The sequence below is a fragment of the Eretmochelys imbricata genome, chromosome 1 (assembly GCF_965152235.1).
Source record: "Eretmochelys imbricata isolate rEreImb1 chromosome 1, rEreImb1.hap1, whole genome shotgun sequence".
NCBI lineage: Eukaryota > Metazoa > Chordata > Testudines > Cheloniidae > Eretmochelys > Eretmochelys imbricata.
The window spans coordinates 63065375-63091164 of NC_135572.1; the positions used below are offsets into that span (position 1 = coordinate 63065375).

General features: G+C 39.2%; 1 protein-coding gene across 2 annotated transcripts in view; it reads left to right on the forward strand.

The window, feature by feature from the left end:
• ENOX1 (ecto-NOX disulfide-thiol exchanger 1) overlaps positions 1-25790 on the forward strand; it is a 194554-nt gene that overhangs the window by 105469 nt on the left and 63295 nt on the right. For both annotated transcript variants that reach the window (XM_077811882.1, XM_077811890.1), the window contains exons 6-7: positions 2858-2964; positions 7683-7800. In XM_077811882.1, the coding sequence (XP_077668008.1) occupies positions 2858-2964; positions 7683-7800 (225 nt within the window). The remainder of the gene's footprint in view (positions 1-2857; positions 2965-7682; positions 7801-25790) is intronic.

Consider the following 25790-nt stretch of genomic DNA (forward strand, 5'->3'; position numbering starts at 1 on the left):
GAGCCAGGGTCAGTAGTTAGACAGGGAGCACCTCTTGGCACAGTTCCTCCAGGAACTTCAGGGGTCAAACCAAGGTTGAGGGCCTTAGATATTTGTGGCCAAACTTCATCCCTGAAGGAAGGATGAGTAAACTGGAAGTGAGAACTCTGGAGCAGATCCTCAGCTGATGCAAATTGTCATAACTCCACTGGCCCAATTGTCTACAATGGAACCATGACAATTTGCGCCAGCTGATGTTCTGCCCCCCTGAGTAGTCTCTGTATGGCAGAGAATACATTCATATAGGGAAGAGTCAGGCTCAGAGGGCCAGATTTTTAAAGGTATTTAGGCGCCATGGGAGTTAAGCATGTAGTCACTTATGAAACCCCACTAAGCACCTATCTGCACCTTTAGGCACATAAATATCTTTACAAATATGGTTCTCTGAACCTGATATCTCCTGTATGGGTTTACTCTAAGCTGAAGCTGAGAAACTTAAAGGGGTAGACCCTCAACTGGTGCAAACTGTCATTGCTCGATTGAAGTCAGTGGAGCCTCTCTGTATTTCCAGAGACTTGACTTAGGCAAATAAAGTCAATAGGATTTTTGCCAGAGTGAAGACTGCATGATTGGGTTCCACATATCCATATTCAATTATTTTAAAAAAATGAAAATAACTAAGTATTATAAGAGCTAATATATAAATGTTAGGAAATTTAAAAGTCCTCCTGTCACATCTACGGATGAAAAGCGCTATGAGTGCTAAGTATTATTAATTGTTATGTTAATTATAATGGGCACTTAGCATTCTCTCCTAGTTTTTTCCCTTTATTTATATCCAGAGCTGTAGCTTGGAAAATATTGTGCATAACCACTTGACTTTTTTAGTTTATTGCACACTTAACATTTATTTTATTGATTTATTTCTTGAACACCTGAGAATTTTGATCATTGAAGAAGGCCTCCCATACACTCTTCACTTTGCCTATAAAAGAAAGATAGGAAATCTCTGTGACCTCTTTCTGCCTTGAGTTTTCACTGAAGAGAGCCTCTGAAATGATCAGATAAAGATTTCTGATAGATGTTAGCACCTGTAGAAAGAACTTTTTAATTAAACATTTAAAAGTTCAAAGGTTTCTACAAAATTCAGATGATCCTATTAAAACCTTTTAGTGGAAAATGGTAAACCAGGATTTCTTATATCTTTGTGAATCCTTTCTACTTGAATTTCCATTTGCTAATTAAACACAGATTCTTTGTGCACCGGGGTCACTAATGCAGCATAACCATTAAATTCTAGCCTTCATTTATATACATATAATCATGGGTACACTAATCTTTTTAAATTAATTTAATAAATATATACATTTTAATTCCATTCCTATATAACTCTACCTTTGGAGCCAAGCAAGTGTTAATATGCTGAAATTATTGTGACTCCAGTCAGAACTTGAACCAGAATGCCATTCCAGTACTCCTTAAACAGCCTATCTAGTTTAAGCAGAGTTTAAAATTTCATTAAACATATTTATTGCTGTACTTTTAGCAGTTAATTAACCAGCCTTGGTGGTTTTAAAGAAAAGCTTCCTCATGTGACTCAACCTAGTGTTGTCTTCCTGAATCTGGAAATAGCTTGGAACAATAGTGCAAAGAGAAGCAAGCCGTTTGTCTGTGTGATTAACTCTTGAGTCTGAGGATGAAAGTTTAAATACCAATATTGCTAACTGTTTCACTGTTGATCATTTTAGCAGAAACATCCATGGCCTTATACATTGGTTTGACATCATAGAAGTCAGAAATGAAAACAACCTATTAAATTGTCTAGCCCATTCTAGGGAAGCCAATGCAGAATTGGCTATACTGTATTCTCCAAGGCTGAGGTCTAGTTTACACTAGAAAGTTAGGTCAACCTGCTACATTGCTGAGGAGTGTGAAAAATTCACACCCCTGAAGAGACATCATTAAGCCAATCTAAGCCCCAGTGTAGACAGCACCAGGTTGATGGAAGAATTCTTCCATCCACCTAGCTACCGCCTCTTGGAGAGGTGGATTTACTACAGCAACGGAAGAACCCCTCCCATCGCTGTAGTAAGTGTCCCCACAACAGCACTGCAGATGCAGCACTGCCGCAATGCCACTGTAATGTTTCTAGTGTAGACATAGCCTTAAAGTCCCACGATTTGAAATGAATCACCAGGGGAGAGGAAAACAGCAACTAAGTATGTGGGTGAGGTAAGATATGGAGCTACCAGCTCAGGTGGCGCAGGAAGTGGGACATGAGCAGAGTTCCACCATCCTTTCCTTGATTCTAGTAGGCTTTAAAGACAGAACATGGTAGCTTTACAAAACAGATAATGCTAGTTTAGCCAACGAATCCAGAGAGATAAATCATAGAGAACTTCACTACAAAATGGTGCTTATTCACGTTAAACTGACAGACCAGCACAACAGCTCAGCTGTTGGTCTGGTTTAGTACAAAGTTCTAGCTTCACGGGCCCTCTTTGGGATAATGTCATTAGAGTGGGGGCCCACCTCACACCTTGCCTCTAACACGTCTTCCTCCTCCACACAATCCCCCTCCACCAACATTTATATGGACATACACACAGCACACAAATTATGCACAAGAGGCAACTGCATGCAAATTCTTCAGTATATGTTTGTAGATTGTATAGACTAAAGTTATGGAGACAGACTTGAAGGGAGACATCTCCAACATTGATAAAATGTAAGTACAAAAGACACATGATTGGATGGATATTGATGATGTTATTTCAGTAATGACATCATCCATAGACTCCTAGTGTCTTTGCTTTGCTTCTCTATAGTGATCACAACATAAATTGCTTGTCTTGTTTGACTTCCTTGTTCACCAAAGTTGAGCAGATTGTGGCCGTTTTCAACGCTTCTACCAGACAAAAAGCTTGGGACCATTTCTCGAAAGCTCAGCGAAAGAACATAGACATTTGGCGAAAGCATTCTGAGGTTGGTGATTTTATTATTACTTTTTATCCATCATCTCACAGCTGGATTGACACAGAACAAGTGTGACTGTAGCTGGACATACAGCATTCAGCAATATTTACAGCTGTAGTTTTAGCAGTTAATCAGCTAGCCATTATACTATCTCATTTACAGTATGTATTGCTCCCATTGCTCCCATTACAATAAATGTTGTTAAATAACACTAAGTTGGAGAGCAATGTGTTTTTATTTTTCTTTTACAAGAAATGGGAAATCATTGGAGGAATATGTTTACCACTCTGAAATAATGAAAAGAAATGGAGAAATTAGCAAAGATATTTAAAATAAATACATTTTAGAATTAAGTCTTTCTCATACTAAACGATACATTTTTAGGAAGGCACTGAGATTTGGTAAATAAAACAGATATATATTATAGATATTTGTTCTGGTTGTATCATTATATGGCCATAGCAATATGACTTTGTGGAAAATAAAATAAAGATTTCTTTTCTTAATAATCAGTAAAGTGTATTCAGTCCAGAGACGGGAGGTACTCTTTCCCATCTATTTTATGTCCATCTTTAAAAAACAAATCAATCGCTTGTATTGACTCTAAGTTCATGGCTGGCAAACACAGCAGTATAAATGTAATAATAGTACACATTAGGGTGACTATCCAAGTCCATGCATGTGTGACTGTCATAAGCATGAGCAAAGAAAATGAGAAAAGAGATCTGGGATTCCACTTTCCTTTACACGAGTGTCAGCAAAGAAAGTAGTAGTCCTGTTTTGTGTTATTGGTCATCCAGCTTTCGATTTTAATTCAGTATATACGCTATGAACCCGCAATTTAAAAGTAAGTACCGCTGTCTTTGTTTTCTTTCTTTTTTATATAAAAGTAATTTACATACAGTTACTTATTCCTGTAGTACAGTATGTTAATTGTTAACATTACAGTCCTCTAAATGATTTTCCTGTCTCAAAGCAAAAACTATAGAAGGTAAGATGAACTTATTTAATTATTTTGTAGTACACTTGTAAAATAAGTGTTGCACACTTAGTTTGAGAAACACTTAAGTGCTGTGATATAAATCATTTGGGTTGTGTTTTAAGTGCCCATTAACTAATGCTAAATTACAGTTGAATACCAATGGCACTAGATGTAACATCCACATGAATACCAAATGAATTTTTATTATCAGTGCTATTATGGCGAATACCAAATGACTTCACAATAATGGGATACTTAAAATAAAATGTTAGAATAATTTATTGTTAAAAGCTGTATTTTGCATTTCGTTCATAAATAATTCAAGTGGGTGGCAAATAAAGTCTTTGTTTAACTGGAAGTTGGGGATGTGGGTGTTTTCTTTCTTGTCTTTTAGGGAGATGTGAAAAGTGGTTTTCTGTTAGTTTATTTCAACTATGTTAAAGTAAAAAGAAAATAAGAATGGCCATACTGGGTCAGACCAATGGTCCATATAGCCCAGTATCCTGTCTTCTGACACTGTCAGTACCAGATGCTTCAGAGGCAATCATCAAATTGTCCATCTCTGACATCCACTCCCAGCTTCTGGAGGTCAGAAGCTAGGGATACCCAGAGTATAGGGTTGCATCACTGATCATCCTGGCTAATCCCCATTAATGGACCTATCCTCCATGAATTTATCTAATCCTTTTTTTAACTCCGTTATGGTTTTGACCTTCACAACATCCCCTCGCAACTTGTTCCACAGGTTGACTGTACATTGTGAGAAGTACTTCTTTTTGATTGTTTTAAACCTGCTACCTATTAATTTCATTGGGTTACCCCTGGTTCTTGTGTTATGTGAAGGAGTAAATAACACTTCATTGTCCACTTTCTCCACACCATTCATGATTTTGTAGAACTCTATCATATTCCCCTTAGTCATCTCTTTTCCAAGTTGAAAAGTGCCAGTCTTTTTAATCTCTCCTCATATGGAAGCTGTTTCATACCTTTAATCATTTTGTTACCCTTCTCTGTACCTTTTCTAATTCTAATATATCTTTTTTTAATATGGGGTGACCAGAACTGCACACAGTATTCAAGATGAGGGCTTACCATAGATTTATATAGTGGCATTATGACATTTTCTGTTTTATTATCTATCCCTTTCTTAATGGTTCCTAACATTCTGTTAGGTTTTTTTGACTGCCGCTGCACATTGAGCAGAGGTTTTTAGAGAATTATCCACAGTAACGCCAAGATCTCTCTCTTGAATGATAACAGCTAATTTAAATCCCACCATCTTGTATGTATAGTTGGGATAGCTTTTCCAATGTGCATTGTTTTGCATTTATCAACATTGAATTTCATCTGCCATTTTGTTGCCCAGACACCCAGTTTTGTGAGATCCCTTTGTAATTCTTCACAGTCTATTTTGGACTTAACTAGCTTGAGTAATTTTATGTCGTCTGAAAATTTTGCCACTTCACTGTTTACAGATCATTTATGAATATGTTGAATAGTACTGGTCCCAGTACAGACCCCTGGGGGACAGCACTAATTACCTTTCTCCATTCTGAAAACTGACCATTTATTCCTACCCTTTATTTCCTCTCTTTTAACCAATTACTGAGCCACGAGAGGACCTTCCCTCTTATCCCATGACTACTTACTTTGCTTAAGAACCTTTGGTGAGGGACCTTGTCAAAGGCTTCCTGGAAGTGCAGGTACACTTTATCCACTGGATCACCCTTGCCCACATGTTGATTGACCCCCTCAAAGAATTGTAATAGATTGGTGAGGCATGATTTTCCATTACAAAAGTCATGTTGACTCCTCCCCAACAGATCATGTTCATCTATGTACCTAGTAATTCTGTTCTTTCCTATGGTTTCAGCTAGTTTTCCTGGTACTAAAGTTAGGCTTACTGGCCTGTAATTGCTACTGGATCACCTCTGGAGCCCTCTTTTAAAAATGGTGTCACTTTAGCTATCCTCCAGTCATCTGGTACAGAAGCAGATTTAAATGATCCCTTCTTAAACTAACTTTTCATGCGGGGACACATCATATCATTCATTTGCTGGCTTTTAAATTTATTTAAAGTAAAATGCCTAAAAGTAGGACTTTCCATAAATGTTAATTCACAAAACATCTTTGCTTATTTGAAAGTTGTTGCTCTTTTTTTCTTTCTGGAGAAAGAAAACAATCAAAAATAACTTAAGAGGTTCTGAAATCTCTGGTTGAGGGCAATGTGTATGGACAACTCCTATTTCTCAGTTGTAAAATACTATGCATATGTCAACAAATAGCTCTCTTGATTCAAATCATATTATTTGATTATCCCTTCTTTGCTAAGGTGCTTACATTTCCCTTGTCACCTCTCCTCACTATGTGTGCTTTTCTGGCAACAAAAAGAAAAAAGGGACCTCTTTGAGGTTCCCAGAGAAGATTATTGTTTGGCTGCTAAAGACAGTTTTGAAATAGATGCTCCTGGGACATTTACAGTCTAAAATACATTAATCATTTGGTTTCTAAGAAGATAAAGCATACTCTCCAGTAAAGAGTGTTTGTGGCTCTTTTCAATATGGAATTACAAAGTGCTTTATGAATTTCTGTCTTAAATGCAATTAATTCATTCAATACTGGTTTTCAATTTACCATTTTAGTCATTTTTCTGAATTTCAAATGATTCCCGTGTAAAACACCCATTAATTAGCCTCTCTGCCTTTGCAGTGATTAACAGATACATATACCTTTATTATAGTGTATGACATTTACTGATGAACTCTAGGCACAGCCCCAAGGAAACACCCTCCTTTTTTTTCTCCCTCCCACTATGAGAGTTTGTTGTTAATTACATGGGTAAATAGTTGGAACCTTCAGCACTATTTATTCCTTCCATTGACTTTTCCTTATTTCAAAGATTTCAAACCATCTCTTTGGGAATTGGGCTCTTTGTCGATAGAAAAATTAGCTGTCTGCCGACTGAAAAGCTCTACACTAATCACCGTGCCACATCCCTGTGTTACACCTGACAGTATTATTAGGACAAAATAGAATTCTCTCAGTCTTCTCTGTGCTGCAACCATTCAAAAGCCAGTCATTACACCAATATTGTCCTGTTTTATCTTTTGAGGACAAAGACACTCTGGACTTTCATAAAGCCCACATGCTTGCTGATCACTTACTTAGTTACATACATACAGGCTCCCTGCCTGTCTGCCCTTTCAGGGTTTTTTTTTAGAATAGGCTGTTAGCTGTCATTTGTTTTATATCAAGATGCAGATGTTACCAAAAAAGATGTTTCTATGCTGAGAATTTAAAATTTGTGGAAATTGGGTTTACCGTGGTGCAGGCATAGAAATCTAGGGCTTATGAGAGTTAAAGCTTAGTATTTTTTTAGACAACTTGATAGCACCTTTATACATCCATTTTACATGCAGTATTAAGTGTTGCCATTACTGAAATATATCTGCCTGGGTAGGACTGGTAGTAATTTAACAAGGGGAACTCATCTTCTCGGTTGTTTTTTTCCCAGTGGTATATTTGACATATTCAGTTATTTAAAATATTTTAACACAAAGAACTCCATTCCCTTCAATTTGAGCCCTTCTAACTCTGAATCTTGTGCTGATTCTGTACTAATATTCATGGGTTATTTATATGTATTTTTTAAAATATCAGAATATAACATTTAAATTGGTTGTTTAGAAATAGAGAGATCAGTTCATGGAAGTCAATACTGATCCAGGGTCATCTTGGGTTTTAGGAACTCCGGAATGCTCACAGCGAACAGCTCATGGGGATCCGCCGTGAAGAGGAGATGGAAATGTCTGATGATGACAGCGGTGACAATCCCAGCAAAAAGCTGAGAATAGATGAATCAGGTAAAGTTGAAACCCTTCACAATATCCTATCAGATGTCAAACTGTTCGTTTCAAAACGAAGATGAGTGATAGAAAATAGTTATATAACATAGAATATCTACTTTTAATTTAATTATCCTTACATTTTGTCTTTGTATGACTCTCACTTGTATCTATAGTGCTTCTGTCACCTTCCAAGAAACATACTCATCAGAATGCTCCAGTTCTTTCCATAGTTGCTTCCATTTTGGGTCTTTCAATAAGGTTCTTCTCATCTTCCAAAACTGTATTTCATTCCAGGATAGTAATAATGTCATATTTAAATAAAAGCAGCTGAAATTGTGTTTCATTCAATAGTCTTTGAACCTCACCTTTTCTTTTCAGCAAATATATTTTCATGTATATTATCCGAATTTTCCATGGAATTAACTCTTAAAGACACACATTTCAAAGTGTGGCACTAGATATGCATTAATTGATACTCTTGCCTATCATGAAAAGAAGAGCAAGTACACTTGATATATTTCAGCAATCCCAGTATAAACAATTCAGGAGGTGGATATTGGGCTGACTCAATGACTTCTGAGTAACTGGTATGCACTACGGAAGGGAATACCTTGGTTTGAATCCTTTCTTTGATTTCTTGATCTTCATGTCAGCAATGGGTTATGAGAGTTGTGAGGGGCTGACAAGGGTTGAGCCCTGTGTTAGTCAGCATCAAGAAGGAAAGCCTTGCAGAAGGCCTAGATGAAGCTTCATTGCCAGACAGAGATGAGGTATATGGGCAAAGATGGGGCAAGTTATATGTACAAACTCAAGACGTTAACAATGACACATTTGACCTAAACGTCTGCACACAGGTTCCAGATTCTATGACCTGACCCCATTTCTCCCATCATGAATGGGGTCCTATGTCTGTGCATGTATACACATATGTGTGCTTACAGATATGCAAGAGAAAAGTGGTTACCGCACAGGTGCCAGTGGCTGTGGGAGGTTAAAGATCTCCAGAAATAAAGACTGAAAAGTAGGATACCATTCTGGAAAGAAACTTTCACTATGAACAGGAAAAGGGCACTTCTACTACAGGAAAAAATGGTTTTCAGAAAGATAGATGGCTATAATAAACCCTCCTGTGAGCAGCTTTAATTTCTGCTTAAGATAATTGTATGGGATTGAGTTTTCTAGTATTCATTAGTAGAGTGATTGGAGCTGACACGGTGGCTCTGTGGGCATAGTATTGCTGGCAATCACAGATTCTTATGAACATATAATCATTTGCCTTGGCATGTCCAGGCTTATGGAGATAAATAATTATAATTAACAATAACCAAAAAAGGTGAGCAATGCCAACTCACTGGACTCAAGAAAAATAATTATACTATGAACAGTCATACTTAATATTTCATTGTGTTTTAACAAATAAATGCTTAGGTTGTGGTACAGTTCAGCCATTGTGCATCATATTAACCAGTAGAAAATATGTGGGGTTTTTCCTGTAGTGAAAAGATATATTTTTCAGTAGGTTTGTTTTGTTTATTTTTAGACAAAAAACAGAGATTTCTGTGATTCTCCCTCCCCTGCTATTTTAATTGATTTGAATTGGTCTCTTATTATTGTCTTGGACAGATCATTCACATTCATAATATCATTAACAATTTTTCTAATACATTACATACAAAGTGCAAATTCAGTGGTATAAATCAAATACAGTGGCCATCCAAAGCCATCACTAGTGTAGCTCTCTTGACTTCAGCAGAGTTACACCAGGGTTCAATTTATCCCAGTATGTAGTTGATCGAGCCTGTTCTCTATGAAGAATCACCCAATAACAAAACTAGATTTTACCATTTTCTTTTTCCAAGATTAGACTTTAAAATCAATGTTTTGAATCTCCTCTCACTTATGAGAGGAGTTACTAAGTTGTGTTACTATTCAAAACCAATGAACTTACTCTAGTATAAAACTTGTCTGAGAGGAGAATCAGACTCTGCTTGTTGACTGTTCACCCTTTTCTATTAGTCAGGATCCTCACCCTCCTTTGCTGTAGATTTCAGGTTTTTTGTTTTTGTTTTTTATTTTTTTGCTTGAATATGTCATTCCTGACCCAACTTTTTTTCTTCTCTTATCTATTTACATGGTCTATTCTACAGAGATAAAAAAATCTTTATACTGCAAAGGGACACCTTTGTTCAGTAAGCAAACTTTGACATGTTCCTCACTGTTAAATCCTTGTGTATCTGTAGCATAGTAAAAGTATATAATTTTCATGAAGGGTAGGACAGTGCAAGAATGAGCAAAAGATGAATGATTCAATCTCTATTCAATTTAAGAGCACCGTATTCAAATAAACCTTTAAGAAAACTAATAATAGACTAAGGGTTCTAGTCAGCCCTTATATAAAAAATCTTGCCTCCCAGTGAATTCAGGTGCTGGAATTTTTTACTAAATGTTCTCACTACTACAGTTAAAGTTACAATTTCAGCAATCCTCTGAAACCATTTCATCTGCTTAATCAAGTACTATCATTCTCCTTGTGCAAAAATAACTTGGCATCCACGAGCATTTAGGTACTATGGTGATGAGTGCCACATACGTCCCTAACATCTAGATTGATTAGAATGAAACGGCTATATTTGTGGGATCTTTCATGTCAATACTTAAGTTTATTGAGATGAAATAGACTTAAGTATTAGTTTGTGTCATGTCAATACTTAAGTCTATTGAGATGAAGAGGGGTGAATTCCAGCCCCATGTTAAGAACAGGGAGGTGCAAGAGTCCTCATCTGTCAGGTGTAGTCTGAAGCCTGATCAAGTTTAAGTTTCAAAGTGGCACTACGCTAATGCCAGGCTCTTGGAGGCTGTGGATTTTGTGCACTATGGAGCAGATGGTGAAACGTCTGGCAGCGAGGTGTTTGCTTTGGGAATCATGGTCAGGTCTTCAAGCCAGCCACGAATTTGTTGCAAATTACAAATTGCACTAATCACTGCGTGTTTTGGTGGATTCAGGTTTGTTTCTTAAGGGTATACAGTGCAGCTTAATAGTGCCTCAGTACAAAGTACATTGTTGAATTTTATGCTTAAATTTACTTCTTTTACCCACAAGCCTATTGATTTTCTCACTGTTCATTTCCCTAATTTATTGATGTCAGAAATTCTTTATCTTAAAACCGTGGCCACACTGTGCATCAGTGGCAAAGCCAGGCTTATAACTCAGGGACTCCTGACTCCCAGCCATGTACTCATTCCTCCAGACCATGCTGCAATGCAGAGACACAGCATTCTGAGCAAACACAGCCTAACTCACAGCAGTGTTGTACCGAGACATCACATTTTATGGGCTTGAGGCATTAAGACCCTGCTCACATGAGCATGAGGTTATACAGGTTACATCCCCTACACCTCCAGGGACAGGGCAAACTGCAGTAATGTCCTCCACCAGCAGAGAGGAATTTTTAAACTGCTGCTGAGGCTCCATCAGAAACTTGCCACTGAAGTCTACGCAGGAGATATATTGAACTAGCACAGATGGCTTGGCTTTGTTTCATTCCTGGCCAGCCATGCCCACTCTGTGGGGCTGCCTGATGTCTTCAGGCCCCATGGCAGAGTTTAGAGTCTTGGTCACCTTGTTGTATTCTCCATCCCTCTCAGATTGGACCCACAGCATGGGACTGATGGTGAACTCCAAGAGACACCACCCAGTGAATCTGACCCACAGTTTGCAGCCATTTCTTTAGAGCCCTGTTTTCCACAAGTCAATCTTTAGATGTAAACATTGGCTTATTTGCATTGTGTATTTTGGAGCTTGAAGGGAAATAGAAGTTTGCTGAGGTAAAACTAAGAGATTGCTAAAAAATTGGCAACTGACTTCATTAATACATTTGAAAGTCAAGGTGCAGTTATTGAAGCATTAATTCAGAAAAATGGCACCCTGCACAGGAGGCTAGAGAATAGAGGAAAAATTTTAGAACAATTGGAATTTATGGATGGTTGGTCTCCCGCCTGCTGGCATTGGGAGCAGAGACTCAAAAGTAAAAGTCTCAGAAGTAATTTTAAGAATTATTGAAGTGAAGCTGCATCCTGCAGAGATAACAAAAAAGTTTCCTGTATCCTTAGGAGATATCAATACTTTTCCTTTAAGGGAAACAGGTGCTATGCTGTTCCAAAGACAACAGATCATGATTATGTGCTATTAATTCTATTGACTGCAACTCCAATGAGGGAGAGAGTTTTTCAGGCAGACATAAAAGTGAAAAGACACTTACCTTCAAAAGGCCACTGGATGGATGGTCCTGTGTAAGGTGACCAGGTGTCCAGTTGTTGAAAAAGGACCATGGTGGCTCCGGTCAGCACCACCGACCGGACTGTTAAAGGTCCGGTTGGTGGTGCTGCAACGCTAAGGCAGGCTAGTCCCTACCAGTACTGGGGCACCACACTGTGCCCCGGAAGCGGCCAGTGGGTCTGGCTCCTAAGCAGAGGGCTCCATGCGCTGCCCCCATCCTGAGCACCGGCTCTGCACTGGCCAGTGGGAGCTGGGAGAGGTGCCTGCAGGCGAGAGAAGCGCAAGTGGAGCCTCCTCCCCCACCCCCCCGCGCATCTGCACTGGAGCTGCTGGCCACTTCCAGTGTGCTCAACGCAGTGTCAGGATAGGCAGGCAGCCTGCCTTTGCCCCCTCTGCCGCACCACTGACCGGGAGCCGCACCCCAACCTCCTGCCCCAACCCTCAGCCCCCCAAACCTGGAGCCCCCTCCTTAACCCCAAAACCCTCATCCCTGGCCCCAGCCCAGAGCCCTCCCCCACTACACCCCAACCTCCTGTCCCAGCCCTCAGCCCCCCCAAACCTGGAGCCCCCTCCTGCACTTCAAACCCTTCATCCCTAGCCCAGAGCTGCATCCCCATCCCGGAGCCCTTACACATACCCTCACCCCAACTGCCAGCCCTGAGCCCCCTCCAACCTAGAGCCCCCTCCTGCACCTCAAACCCGTCAATCCCCAGCCCTAGCCCAGAGCCCGCACCCCCATCCCAGAGCCCCCTCCCACACCCAGAACCCTCATGCCCAGCCCCAGCCCCATCCCAGAGCCCTCACCCCTTCCCACACCCAAAGCCCCTGTGAAAGTGAGTGAGGGTGGGTGAGAGCAAGCCACCAAGGGAGGGGGAATGTAGTGAGCAGGGGCGGGACCTCAGGGAAGGGGTGGGGCAGGGGTGGGGCTGGGGTGTTCGGTTTTGTGCGATTAGAAAGTTGGCAACCGTAGTCCTGTGGTTAGGGCATTTGACCTGGACTCAGGAAATCCGGGTGATATTCCAGCTCTGCCACAAAATACCTGTGTGATCTCAGACAAATCACTTATCACTCTGTGTCTCAGTGCCCCATCTTTAAAATGGGGGTAATAGTGCTTCCTTTTGTCTACCCATTGTCTGTCTCGCCATTTAGATTGTAAGTTGTTTGATGTAAGGATTGTCTCTGACTATATTTATATGTACAGTAAGGACTTTGGGCCTCTAGGAACTACTGCAATAAAAGTAATAAAAAGTTCTGTCTCCCTTGTACTTGACATATGCATGACATATAGTTGTACATGTAGGACAGGCAGTTTCATGCACAATAGCAAATTAAGCAACTGTAAATTGTGTATGTAATTATGTGTTTGGGGTACATAGTTTATGCACATAATATAGATACAACTTTCCAAAGTCAGTGCAGTTTTGGCCTCTAGGATGGGATTTTCAAAACCACCTATGTGACTTAGTCAGTGTTTGAAAATCACACCCTATGCAAATAATACTACACCCGGGATAAATTAGGCTTCTCCATAAATCTCACAAATTGCAGGCCTGATCTCTACTTGGATGAGAAATCATCAAGGAAAGCCCCCCAAAATGCAGAAGTGACCTGGCTGATGTTGATTCTTCTTGCCATGATTCAATCTTCTCTTGCCATTTCTCAGGCCTTGTCTGTATCCACAGTCGCACAAGTTTAACAAAAGGTCTGATTTTAAGTTGATTTAGTTAAATGGGTGCAAAATGTTGAGTAGATAAACTGGTGCAATTGTGAATATTAACAAGACCTAAATCTCTTAGGCGTGACATTTTGGAACTTATTTCTGTTCTTACTTTATTTTTCCGACTTCCCCCTCTCAAAACCTTTTGCTTTTTCCCTCTTCATTCTACTTCTAAGGACTGGATGTTTCTCCCTTCATTTTCTTGTAAATCAGATATTTTGGTTTTACTTGAGACCATCAATTTTTGACTTGTTTGTTTTATTATTGCTTGTTGGTTTCCTTGCTTTCCACTGTTAGGTCAAATGTTAGAGTAATAGTATTGTTTTCATAAAATCTATCTTTTTCTTTCTTTATATCTTTTGACAAAGACCATGTAAATGTTCTCATTTATTACCCTTAGATGAATGGGTCAGTGCCCTTTTTTCTTCACATAAATCAATAAAATTTCTATGTAATCAACAACCCAAACTTACAAGCAACCCTAAATAATAAATTAATATGCATGTGAGGAGGAAGATAGAATTTAGTAAAAAAACCCTGCCTCTTTCACTCTACCAAGGGGTTTTGACGCAACAGCACAGAAAACAATATTTGAAATATAAAGGACTAAATTGTAGGCACATCAGGGTAATCCCCAAGTTCTCGGGGGATAGGGGACAAGGGAAATTTATACCTCTTTATGCTCTTGGAGCAAGGCAAAGGTACTTTATTATAGATGAGGATTTATCCCACAAAAAGTGTATATCAAAACAGCTTTCTCTTGAGGGGAAAAAGTCTGGACACAATTTCCACTAGAGACTTTGTGCTCCAGGGGACCATCAGAGATGATCACAAGAGAGCAAGACAAGATATTCACTCCCTCTATCAGGTAATAAGTCTGTATATGTATTTTTCCCAGCATGCCAGTTGGGAGCTGAGCTCGGTCCACTCATCAGGCAGACCAAAACCTGGGCTTTCTAACAGGATTTTGTACACTGATATATATTGCATTTTTCCACAGCATTTACAAAAACAAGCCCTGACTCAGGAAAGTCTCTAAGCACACGTCTAACTTGAAGCATGTGAGCAGTCCCATTAACTTCAATAGAACCGTTCCCATGCTTAGAGTTAGGCCTGCATATGTATTTTGCTGCATCAGGGCCAGAGGAGATTGCCAAACCTGCATGTTTTTTGTTTGTTTTTTGATAAAACATAACAAATGTCCTGTTCCATGTATCAGGTATGTTCCTCTGCAACATTAACATTTCCTCAGCCCAGGACCAGAGCCACATTCTGCTATAGTACAACACATCAATGAAGGGGTTAATAGCCATACTTTTGTTTTTAAAAGAAAGCATAACTTTCAAAAATATTTACCTAATAAGGATTTGGAGAAAATGACCAGTTAACTGAAATCTGCAGTGTGGTAAAGTCTGTGGTGCTTTGATGCCTTTCAACTGCCAGAAAGGCTATTATCTAGATTACGTTTTATTATGTTTTCTGGGTATTTCATACTGATAAGGTTTGATGCAGGATCATTACATATGAGAATAGATTTAATCCTGTTGTTTAGGAAGCTTTAAGGACACTGAGGGATTATTTATGTAATAAGATGCAAAATTGCTATGGAAAATGCTATAGCAACCTAACATCTTCACAAAACCAAACAGCCACTTATGACAGCAATCCAAATTTACATTTATTTTAGTGTCATTTTATTGACAACCTTAGTGTCTAATTTTGACAGCATGTTAAAATAAATTTTCAGATTGTGCTGGAGCAAAATTAACAGCACAATGCTGGAATGAAAAGAGTTAATATAATTTCCTGAACCAATATTAGGATATTTCACTTTTTGCAAAATTGCATTCAAAAATAGTAGAAAAGAGATTTTGTGGGTGTCCCAAATAAACGAAAATCATTTATGTCTTTTCATGAATTCTCTTTTAAGGTTTTTCTGTTAATTTATTAGTAAAGCTATAGTTGGTGCAAGTTAAAAGTAACAAGAGAACATTTTTACAAGAGTAAATGTCAAATTAAAATGTTTTTATTTGCTTTATATCTTCATGAACATATTTTCTAAAAAGAAATGGTTTTGTTCTCAGAATTTATTTCAAATCCTATACCTTTTACTGCAACTTTCACAGCTCAGGATATAAGCCATAATTTTTCATTAGGTTTAATATAGCAGGGCAACATATTTGAATACATAGAGTTACAGTCTGGCACTGAAATGCCCTATTTAAACAGCAGGAGCTCACCTTCTGAAAACACAAAATAAGCAGTAGATGTAGCCTTGTTGGAAGTAGAAAGACACAGAATGAGCCGTGTCCTGCTCTCATTGCAGTTAATAACAAAACTCCCATTCTCTTAGATGGGAGCCGAAGCAGGCTGTGCGTATTGATTTTTTTCCATACCCCTCCATTAAGAATCTTGAAATGCAACTGTAATGTTGTTGAAGTGGGATGTTGGCAGCAAAATCAATAAGAGACAATAGTGGAACATATGCTGTTTTCAGCTTCCTCCCAACCTGATACAGCCTTTATTAGCATCATTTTCCCAATTACACTCCACCCTCTGTGGAAAGTGATCTTTGTTAGAACACTTTGTCCGATATAAAGCTTTTGTGCCTCGGCCCCTAACTGCATTTACACTTTACTAGAATAAGACCTATTTCTAAAACTAAAAAAGTTGGGCTTTGGCCATGTCAGGGTTCTTTCCCCACTCTGAACTCTGGGGTACAGATGTGGGGACCTGCATGAAAGACCCCCCACCCCAGTTATTCTTACTAGCTTAGGTTAAAACTTCCCCAAGGCACAGATTCCTTTCTTGCCTTGGCATCGCTGCCACCACCAAGTGATTTAACAAACAATCGGGGAAAGGACCACTTGGAGTTCTATTCCCCCCAAAATATTCCCCCAAGCCTACACCCCTTTCCTGGGGAAGACTTGAGCATATATCCTCACCAATTGGTTACAAAGGGACTACAGACCCAAACCCCTGGGTCTTAGAACAATGGAAAAATCAGTCAGGTTCTTAAAAAGAAGGATTTTATTTAAAGAGAAAAAGGAAAAAAGAATCACCTCTGTAAACTTAGGCTGGTAGTTAACCTTACAGAGTAGCAGAAAATTCAAAGAGCACAGAGGAACCCCCTCTAGCCTTAGTTTCAAAGTTACAACAAAACAGGGATAACCCTCCCTCTAGCAAAGGGAAAATTCACAAGTTGAGAAAACAAAGATAAACTAAAAAAGAAAAGGAGTACTTGTGGCACCTTAGAGACTAACAAATTTATTTGAGCATAAGCTTTCGTGAACTACAGCTCACTTCATCGGCATCCGATGGAGCTCACGAAAGCTTATGCTCAAATAAATTTGTTAGTCTCTAAGGTGCCACAAGTACTCCTTTTCTTTTTGCAAATACAGACTAACACGGCTGCTACTCTGAAACCTGTCAAAGATAAACTAATACGCCTTGCCTGGCTGTTACTTACAAGTTTGAAATAAGAGAGACTTGTTTAGAAAGATTTGGAGAACATGGATTGATGTCCAGTCCCTCTTAGTCCCAAAAGCAAACAGCCACAGAAACAAAGAACCCAAAACAAAATCTCTCCCCCTGCACCAGATTTGAAAGTATCTTTTGTCCCCATTGGTTCTTTGGTCAGATGCCAACCAGGTTACTTGAGCTTCTTAACCCCTTACAGGTAAGGAGGAATTTAGGCTACCCCCATGGTTATGACAGGCTATGAATTGCATATGCCACAAATCACAGGCATCTTTGGCATCTTTAGGAGTAGTTCCATTTGACTTTCAGTTTTCTAATTATTGTGTTACTATTTTGTTAACGATCCTTTTAATATTTTTAATTTAAACTAAGCTCTAGGACTTTGGTTTTCTTCTTTATTAGTCTGCACTCATGCTTTGTTGAGCTTGAGAATCCTTTCTAACTCAAGATCTGCAGCTGTCAGAGAGCCTTACAAATACTTCTCAAGGTGGAGATTTAGAAGCTAGCTGACTGAAGTTTAAATCTGCAATATATACAGCTCTCACCCATGAAACCCCTGGTAATCTGTAGCATAGCATGGAAAGTAAATGGAATTGTTCTAAGTCTCCAAGCACAGATTTTAAACTCAAAGCTACAGACCAGGGAAGGGCACTGTTGGATCATGAGACATGCAAGGCCGACTAAGATCTCCAAAGTGTTTGAAGGCTTATCTCTTCAAAGACTGCAGATTCCATCTCCCTATACATTCATCTGGCCTGCAGTTTGAGAAATGCTAGAATTCCAAGAGTTAAGAACTTAGCAAGCATGGCTAGCATTCAGAACTGGGTGACGTTTGAAATTCCCAAAGCTACCAAGACTTAGTGATGCTGTTGTTTGTTTTGATAAATGAACTTCAGATATTTTGGATTCTGAGGTGTTTCAAGATTCCCAGTTCTTTAGTGTTGGCTTGAAGACTGTCCAAAGAAAAATCCATATCTACTAAAGCCTCATGTACATTTCAAATCATATCTGGGACCTATACATTGAAGTATTTGGTTTTTAAAGCCAAATAGCAAAGAGGTAAAATGCTGCTTCAAGGTGAGTGACTGTTTTTTAAATTACAGTTACATAGTGAAGAGGAGGAGGGGAAAGCTGTGTTGGAAGTCAAATCACAACTTCAGGAACTGGACATACTGTTTTACTCTTCGTCCCCACTAGTTTATACATATGGTTCAAAGAACTCTATTCCTATGGTATTTTTCTTATTCCTAAAAAGGTTAAGATTTTCCTCTGTTAAAAGAAAGATATTGCTGGAAGCTTTGACAACACACATTCTGGAGGTTCAGATTAGGGCTTTGAACCGCTGTAAAATTCTCCCTTTTTCATGAAAGAATAGCTGATTATTTTTTAATTTATTTATTTAGTGTTCCATAAATTTGGTGCATTGCAATTTTTAAGTCATATACGCAGTGGTTTCTAACATGTTTTTCAGTGGCTTGTATACCCCTCTGTGATTTTTGCATTGCTTTTAGAGTTGCCAAGTGTCCATCTTAAACAATGGCTTTTGAAGATCTCCATGTTTGCAGGCCTCGGCCAGTTGCTACTTCAGCTCAGCTGTTTCTGAACTGGTCTTTTTCTATGTTCACTATATGGCTGCTTTGGCCTCTTGGATTTTTCTGAGCTCTGAGAGGTGATTTTTCTGAGCTCCCACTTCTTAATAGATGAGGGGGAATGTGGGAAATGGTGTTAAATGCTCTATTCTGTTATATTATCCACCAGTCATTGTTCTCATCACATTTTATTCAGTGGCTTCAAGATATGCTGTGGTAATGCTTGATCCTGCTAGCTTCTGAGCATTGCTGAAAGAATCATGGAGGAACAAAGAGCTAGCACTCAGCTTTTGCTTGACATCTGTATGTGCAGTGTTGCTTCTGCAATGTGGACAAATGTGCCTGGTGCTCAACAGAGTCAGCAAATCTCTGCACCCAGGCTGAACAGAGAGTGAGGAAGAGGGAAAGTGGGCATGATGGGGTGGAGGCGGGATGTAGTAAGGGTGAAGGCATGTAAGAGTAATCCAGGAATGCAAGTTATGTGCATGGTTAACATTGTTGGGATTTTCAGTTATTCCAACTGCCTGCCAGGAGCTGGTTCACTCAAGTGCACTGAGGGGCTGCATTTAAGGAAAAAATGGAGGCTGGGAAAGTCAGGAGGGCCAGACAGCTGACTGAGGAGTTTCACAACGTGCCTCTGAAATGGTCTGTCTTGTAGCCAGCTGCTCCGTGTTAGTGATTATAATGAGTACAATAGTTTTGCTGGGTCATCAACCTGCAGCACCACTCTCTTCTCTTAAAGAAAGAAAAGAAGTACTTGTGGCACCTTAGAGACTAACACATTTATTTGAGCATAAGCTTTTGTGAGTTACAGCTCACTTCATCGGATGCTGTAGCTCACGAAAGCTTATGCTCAAATAAATGTGTTAGTCTCTAAGGTGCCACAAGTACTCCTTTTCTTTTTGCGAATACAGACTAACACGGCTGCTACTCTGAAACCTCTCTTCTCTTAGTTCAGCTTGTTGGATCAGTCGTAACTAAGCACCATATTCGACAAGCCTCCTAGTGGCTCACAACTTGTTGCTCTCTCACAACTCTCATGACTACAAGACTGAGTTCTTGGAAGGGTCTGTTCAGTATTTTGTATTGTCTTTTTGGGTTTGGGAGGATAACGGTAGGCTTTATGTACTGGAATTTCTTGGCTCTCTGTATTGATATATGGAGCTCAGTACAATATTCTTTTCCTCTGTTTGGATCTAGTGAATTTTGAAGGGCCCAATTTTCATACTTGAATGCATGTATTTTGGCATCAAAATCTGGATTTGCATGCTGTACTATTTTAAGGTAAATTGGCTAATAAAACTAAGCGGGAGAGGTTAAATATCATGCAGGCCAGAAGTAGAAGGCACTTGACTGTGGTTCCTGAACTTTCCTTGGCTTCGGTGTATTGAAGGGAATGCCAGTGAGAGTATGTGGAATGAGAAGACTATAATGAGTATGTGCAGAAAGGCTGAGAAGATCTGGGCTTCCAGCAGCAGCCAAGCAGGAAACCTTATAGAAGTCTTGTTCTGATGTTAACTCTTCTTGGTTTCTTACTCTTTGAAAGGCTCGCTAAGGTCTCCATTCCCTCCAAGGGTCTCCAGTCTGTCTGGGGCTCCACTCTTTACAAGTTTGTAGCCACTTTTTATTTCTCAATAGTTTGCAAAATATGACTTTTCAGATACCCTTAAACTTTGAAGGGGAGTGGTTATCTTTGTTTGTAAGCCCTCAAAGTGCAAAAAATGGGAATGGAATTGAGCGCTGGAGTGTGTGCGGGGCAGGGGAGGGCTTTGCTTGCAGCAGCAAGCTTTTCCCTGGACAGCTTCCCTGGAATGACTTTTTCAATTTACCAACAAAAGCTCTAGAACTACTTTTTGAGCATGACAATCATCCCTGTGCTGAACAATTCAAGAAACTGAAAGATGCATTTGAGCAACTGTTCAAAATATTTCAAAAGGACAAAAAATATTCATGTTTTTTATAGACCCGTTTTCACCTGAATCCAAACTAGAATGGACAAATTTCAGTTTCATTAATTGACTTAAATATCACTCCAGTCAAATTCAAGGTCGTGAAGTAAGCTCGGTTAATGAATATAAATGCCTGCTATTTGAGATATACCAGAATTTTGCAAGAAGGCTGTTTGTGCTTCCCTTTATGTGAACAGACCTTTTCTACTATGAATCAGAACAAGTTAAAACACTACAGTCACCCAATAGACTCACACCAAACCTGCATTCTCTAAGGTGTATGGCCAGATAAAGATGGATATCGTGAAGTTGGTTTCAGAGCAACAGTGACAGTCTTCCTGGGTTTACGCCTTCTCCTGCAGCTCCCAAGCCACATGTTGTGTTTCAATGGATCTGAACTTGCCCCCATTTCATGGCCAAGGAATAGGATCTGGTCGTTTTTATTTTATAAAACAAAGTGAACATAAGAATATTTCTTTAACTCCGATTAAAATTAGGAGCAGTATTTAAGCTCCTGAGAAGTTTCCAATGGCAGCCCTTACTACTGCAGAATGTTTGAACATACCAGATTATATTATTGGTATGTCTTACCAATTGTTGCCCCTCCACATTTATTTAAGCTGTATATTTTGAGACGGGGCAAGAGATGTCAAGGGCTGTACAGTGCTCACAAGTGTGGTCAGGAGCGCTTGTTTTACATCTGTTTCAAAAGGCAGCACTTCCGATGACAAAGTACCACTAACACCACATAGGCACATTGGTTCAATACTGACTCAGGAAAGAGTGTTGTCTACTGAATCACCAGTGCCATTTAACAGATTCCAGTAACACGAGCTTGTCTTACAATGAGCTCACTTCTTCCCTTCTCAGACCAAACAGCTTCTTATTAATTTTCACCATTAGAGGAATATAGTGATTTTTTTCAAAACATTGAATATAGGCAGAAGTCTGCTTCATCACTGGCATCTTTAATTCAAGCAAGGTCACTTCATAAATTTGTCTAAATAGCTCTTTCTCAATTAGAAAAGAGGCAGAACTGTTTAAGGCTATTTAGTGTTTGATTAATAGCACTTAACTGGTGCTTTAAGCACTTGCAGAAGTTTTTCAAGCATATACTTTTAAGAATAAAACATTACCATCTGAAGACTTAACCTTATCAGAAACTGAAAACAAATCATTCCAAGCAGCGGGGCGGGAGCCAGGACTCTTTTTCATTAATTTTTTTGGAAATGATATAAGTTACAGGGTATAAGGGCTCCAAAGAGATGTGGCAAGTAGTTTAGGCCCCAAATTTGACTTATTTTTAAATTGTAATGACTAGATGGTGAGTGCCTTCCAAATTCTAAAGGTACATTTTAAAAATTCAATGTAATATTGCTGAAAAAAAACAAAAACAAAAAAGCAACAAGACAATAATTATTTATGGGACATAGGGGAATGGGAAGAATCTTCAATTAAAAGGATACAGCTGAGGGGAGAAGAAGGAAACACCTGGAAATACTGGGGAGCTGGGGTTTACAAATGAACAAAGGGATAGGACCAGTGGATCAAGAGCTGAAGGAGGCAGGCAGGGAGGGACAGAGAAGGGGCAGTAGAGTGGAGAAGAAAAGGAGGGGCAGAAAGCAATGGCTAAATGATGAAAGAGTGTTGGAGGAACAAGGAGAAAGTGAATAGGGAAAAGGGGAGAAAAGTAAGAGGGTCAAAATGAGGAAAGGAGATGACAATGAGAAGAAAAAAGGTGCAAGGGGGAAGGGAAGGAGAGAGCAGACATGTTGCATAGTGTCCCCGATAAAACTCCTCTATCTTAAAACATTTTGAAGAGTGAAATAATGCAGGACAGCAAGAGTACAGATAGTCTAAATTACAAAGAAATAGTGGTTCAAAGAGATTGTATGAATAAATTAAAGCATTCAGTTATCAGGGCATTAACACAAGGAGAGAGAAGCTTAGAGGCAACAATACAATCAATATGTTCTAGGTGTCAGGGAAGGACAGAGCGATGGTTAGAAGCAATGAGAAGGGCAGTTCTGAACTGATGGATCCTAAAAAAAAGAACAAGAGCTTATGCTCGAGGATAGGGTGATGTGGTAACACTTGATAGGGGTGAGAAGGCAGATGAAAACACTCTGGGCACACAAAGATGGGACTCAGAGGCTAAAAGGAAGGAGATGCAATAGTCTAAACAAGAGTAGCTAGAATGAGGATTGAGCAGTACTGCAGCCAGTTGTATGTACATACCATGTCGTAGCGGTGGTGACTTGCAGACGTGGGAGGCAAGGAAAGCAAAAGTCAGTGTTGACGCCAAGGTTATGGAAGGTAAAGCAAAGAGGAGATCTGAGTCGAGAGACATATTTTGGAGAAGGTGTTGTATGAGGATGCGCTCTTTGTCTGAATGAAGCACTTCCACCTTTGAGATAATTGGATGAAGGAGGTTAAGACGAAGCCATAGTTTACCTGATCAAGACAGGCTGAGAGAATGAATGAGCAAAGAAAGCTTAATAAAGGTGGTGGACAGCTGAGTGTTATCAGAATAAGTGTGTAGGAAAAACAAAAAATAAACAACTGAGGAGAGGTGGGAATAAAAAAGAGATTAATAAACGCTATCTTGCAAGCCCAAGTTAAGTACAGTAGTTGTGACTCACTTGGTCTATGGTAGAAATGCTGGGGGAAAAGAGAAGCAAAAAGGAAGGATGTCAAATTCCTCTCAGAACTAAAAAACTTCTGGGTAGTAATGACTATTACCAAGTCTAGGGAGAGACCCTGGTATTATCATCAATTCCTCCCAGCCTCCCATTATATGTGGAATTTAAAATCTGCAGCACATAAATTCAGTTCTTCCTTTGGTTTTTCCTCTCAGTCTGTCTCAGTATTGCCAACCCCAGATCTTCAAAAATCACATCTGAGCCCCCCAAATATAACGAAATTGGCTTAAAAATCATAATTACCCCCAAAAAAGGTGTTTTTATTTGCCTTCTGGCATTTGAGCATTTAGTACTTGGGTCACTGCAGCCTTGGAGTCTTGAAACATAAAGCTGAGATTCTCACATAATCACTTGCCTCCAGGAGCTGGAGCTTTAAAGAAAACAGCAAATATCATGAGTCTCATGATAAAATCCCAAGAGTTGGCAACACTGACTCTCATTTCATTCTGAATCTACTGCAGTGCCAGTGTTTGCCAACAGCTTCTTGCCAAGGTTTTGTTATTAGACCCGAATGGACCATAAGCGTCCTCTTTTCTGCCCCCTACTCCTCTACACCCTCCCTGTCTTTGCAAATAACTGCATCCAGTTTTGAAATATTTCAGTAGCGGATTTCTCATTCAAAAAAATAGTCCTAAATAAATTACTGAAATTACCGGTACATCACAGTTATAGTACGTCTAGAAAAAGACAGAACAATGTTGTTTAGAGTCTGCTAAGTAGCTGTAGAAAAAATTTCAATAGGCAAAGAAAATGTTTCTTCAGACTAATGCTTTGGTCTCTCAACCCTTATGTCTGCCTATAATGGAATGGGATGGGTAAAACTGATGTTAGAGGAGGGTGGATTTAAAAAAACTTACTAGTTAGCCTGCTATGTGTTGCTTGTTCAATCCGTAACTCCTCTGTGAATAGAAAGTCCTAAAATAATTCCCATGAGGAACTACTTTGAACATCTGCTATCACCATGGATGTAACTACTGTAATGAACTGCTGTGTGTAGACTGTAGGCAGCATGGTGTGGAAAGGATTTTAAAGTGACTCCATCTGAGTAAAAACAAGACTTTGAAATAGAGTGAATTTCCTTCCCATTATGCAGGCCTAACTCCAACTAACATTAATGGGAGTAACCTACACAAAGGATAATTAGAGCCCTTGGAGTTTAAACTCACAGCTATTGAGAACTCTAGCTAAAGCGTGCATAAAGTTAGAGAAAATGTTTAAATTGCTTCATAGTTTAGTTATATTGTGTCTGAAGGTGAAAATCAAAATTTGCATAGTGCTAGAATAGCTGGTAATTGCCTGAATTTACTTTATATAGACATATATAGTGCTAATTATATTTTCGCTAGTTATTTTGCAGTTTTCAAGCTTCCACGAGATCATTTTCTTAAAGTATAAAGGATGATACAATCTATTTCCTTTCTGTTTCCTAACAGTAGGAAGAGGCATTTACCAGAGAATTCAATGTAGTAATCATATTGCTATTATTTATTTATTATCAGAAGTATTTATAAGGTGATCATCACTGTGGTATATAAACATCCCTTACGCTGTGTCATAAATATAAAGGGAAGGGTAAACCCCTTTGAAATCCCCCCTGGCCAGGGGAAAGCTCCTCTCACCTGTAAAGGGTTAAGAAGCTAAAGGTAACCTCGCTGGCACCTGACCAAAATGACCAATGAGGAGACAAGATACTTTCAAAAGCTGGGAGGAGGGAGAGAAACAAAGGGTCTGTGGGTCTGTCTATATTCTGTCTTGGCCGGGGATAGACCAGGAATGGAGTCTTAGAACTTTTAGTAAGTAATCTACCTAGGTACGTGTTAGATTATGATTTCTTTAAATGGCTGAGAAAAGAACTGTGCTGAATAGAATAACTATTTCTGTCTGTGTATCTTTTTTGTAACTTAAGGTTTTGCCTAGAGGGGTTCTCTATGTTTTGAATCTAATTACCCTGTAAGGTATCTACCATCCTGATTTTACAGGGGGGATTTGTTTATTTCTATCTACTTCTATTTTTATTAAAAGTCTTCTTGTAAGAAAACTGAATGCTTTTTCATTGTTCTCAGATCCAAGAGTTTGGGTCTGTGGTCACCTATGCAAATTGGTGAGGCTTTTTACCAAACCTTGTCCAGGAAGTGGGGTGCAAGGTTTTGGGAAGTATTTTGGGGGGAAAGACGCGTCCAAACAGCTCTTCCCCAGTAACCAGTATTAGTTTGGTGGTGGTAGCGGCCAATCCAAGGACAAAGGGTGGAATATTTTGTACCTTGGGGAAGTTTTGACCTAAGCTGGTAAAGA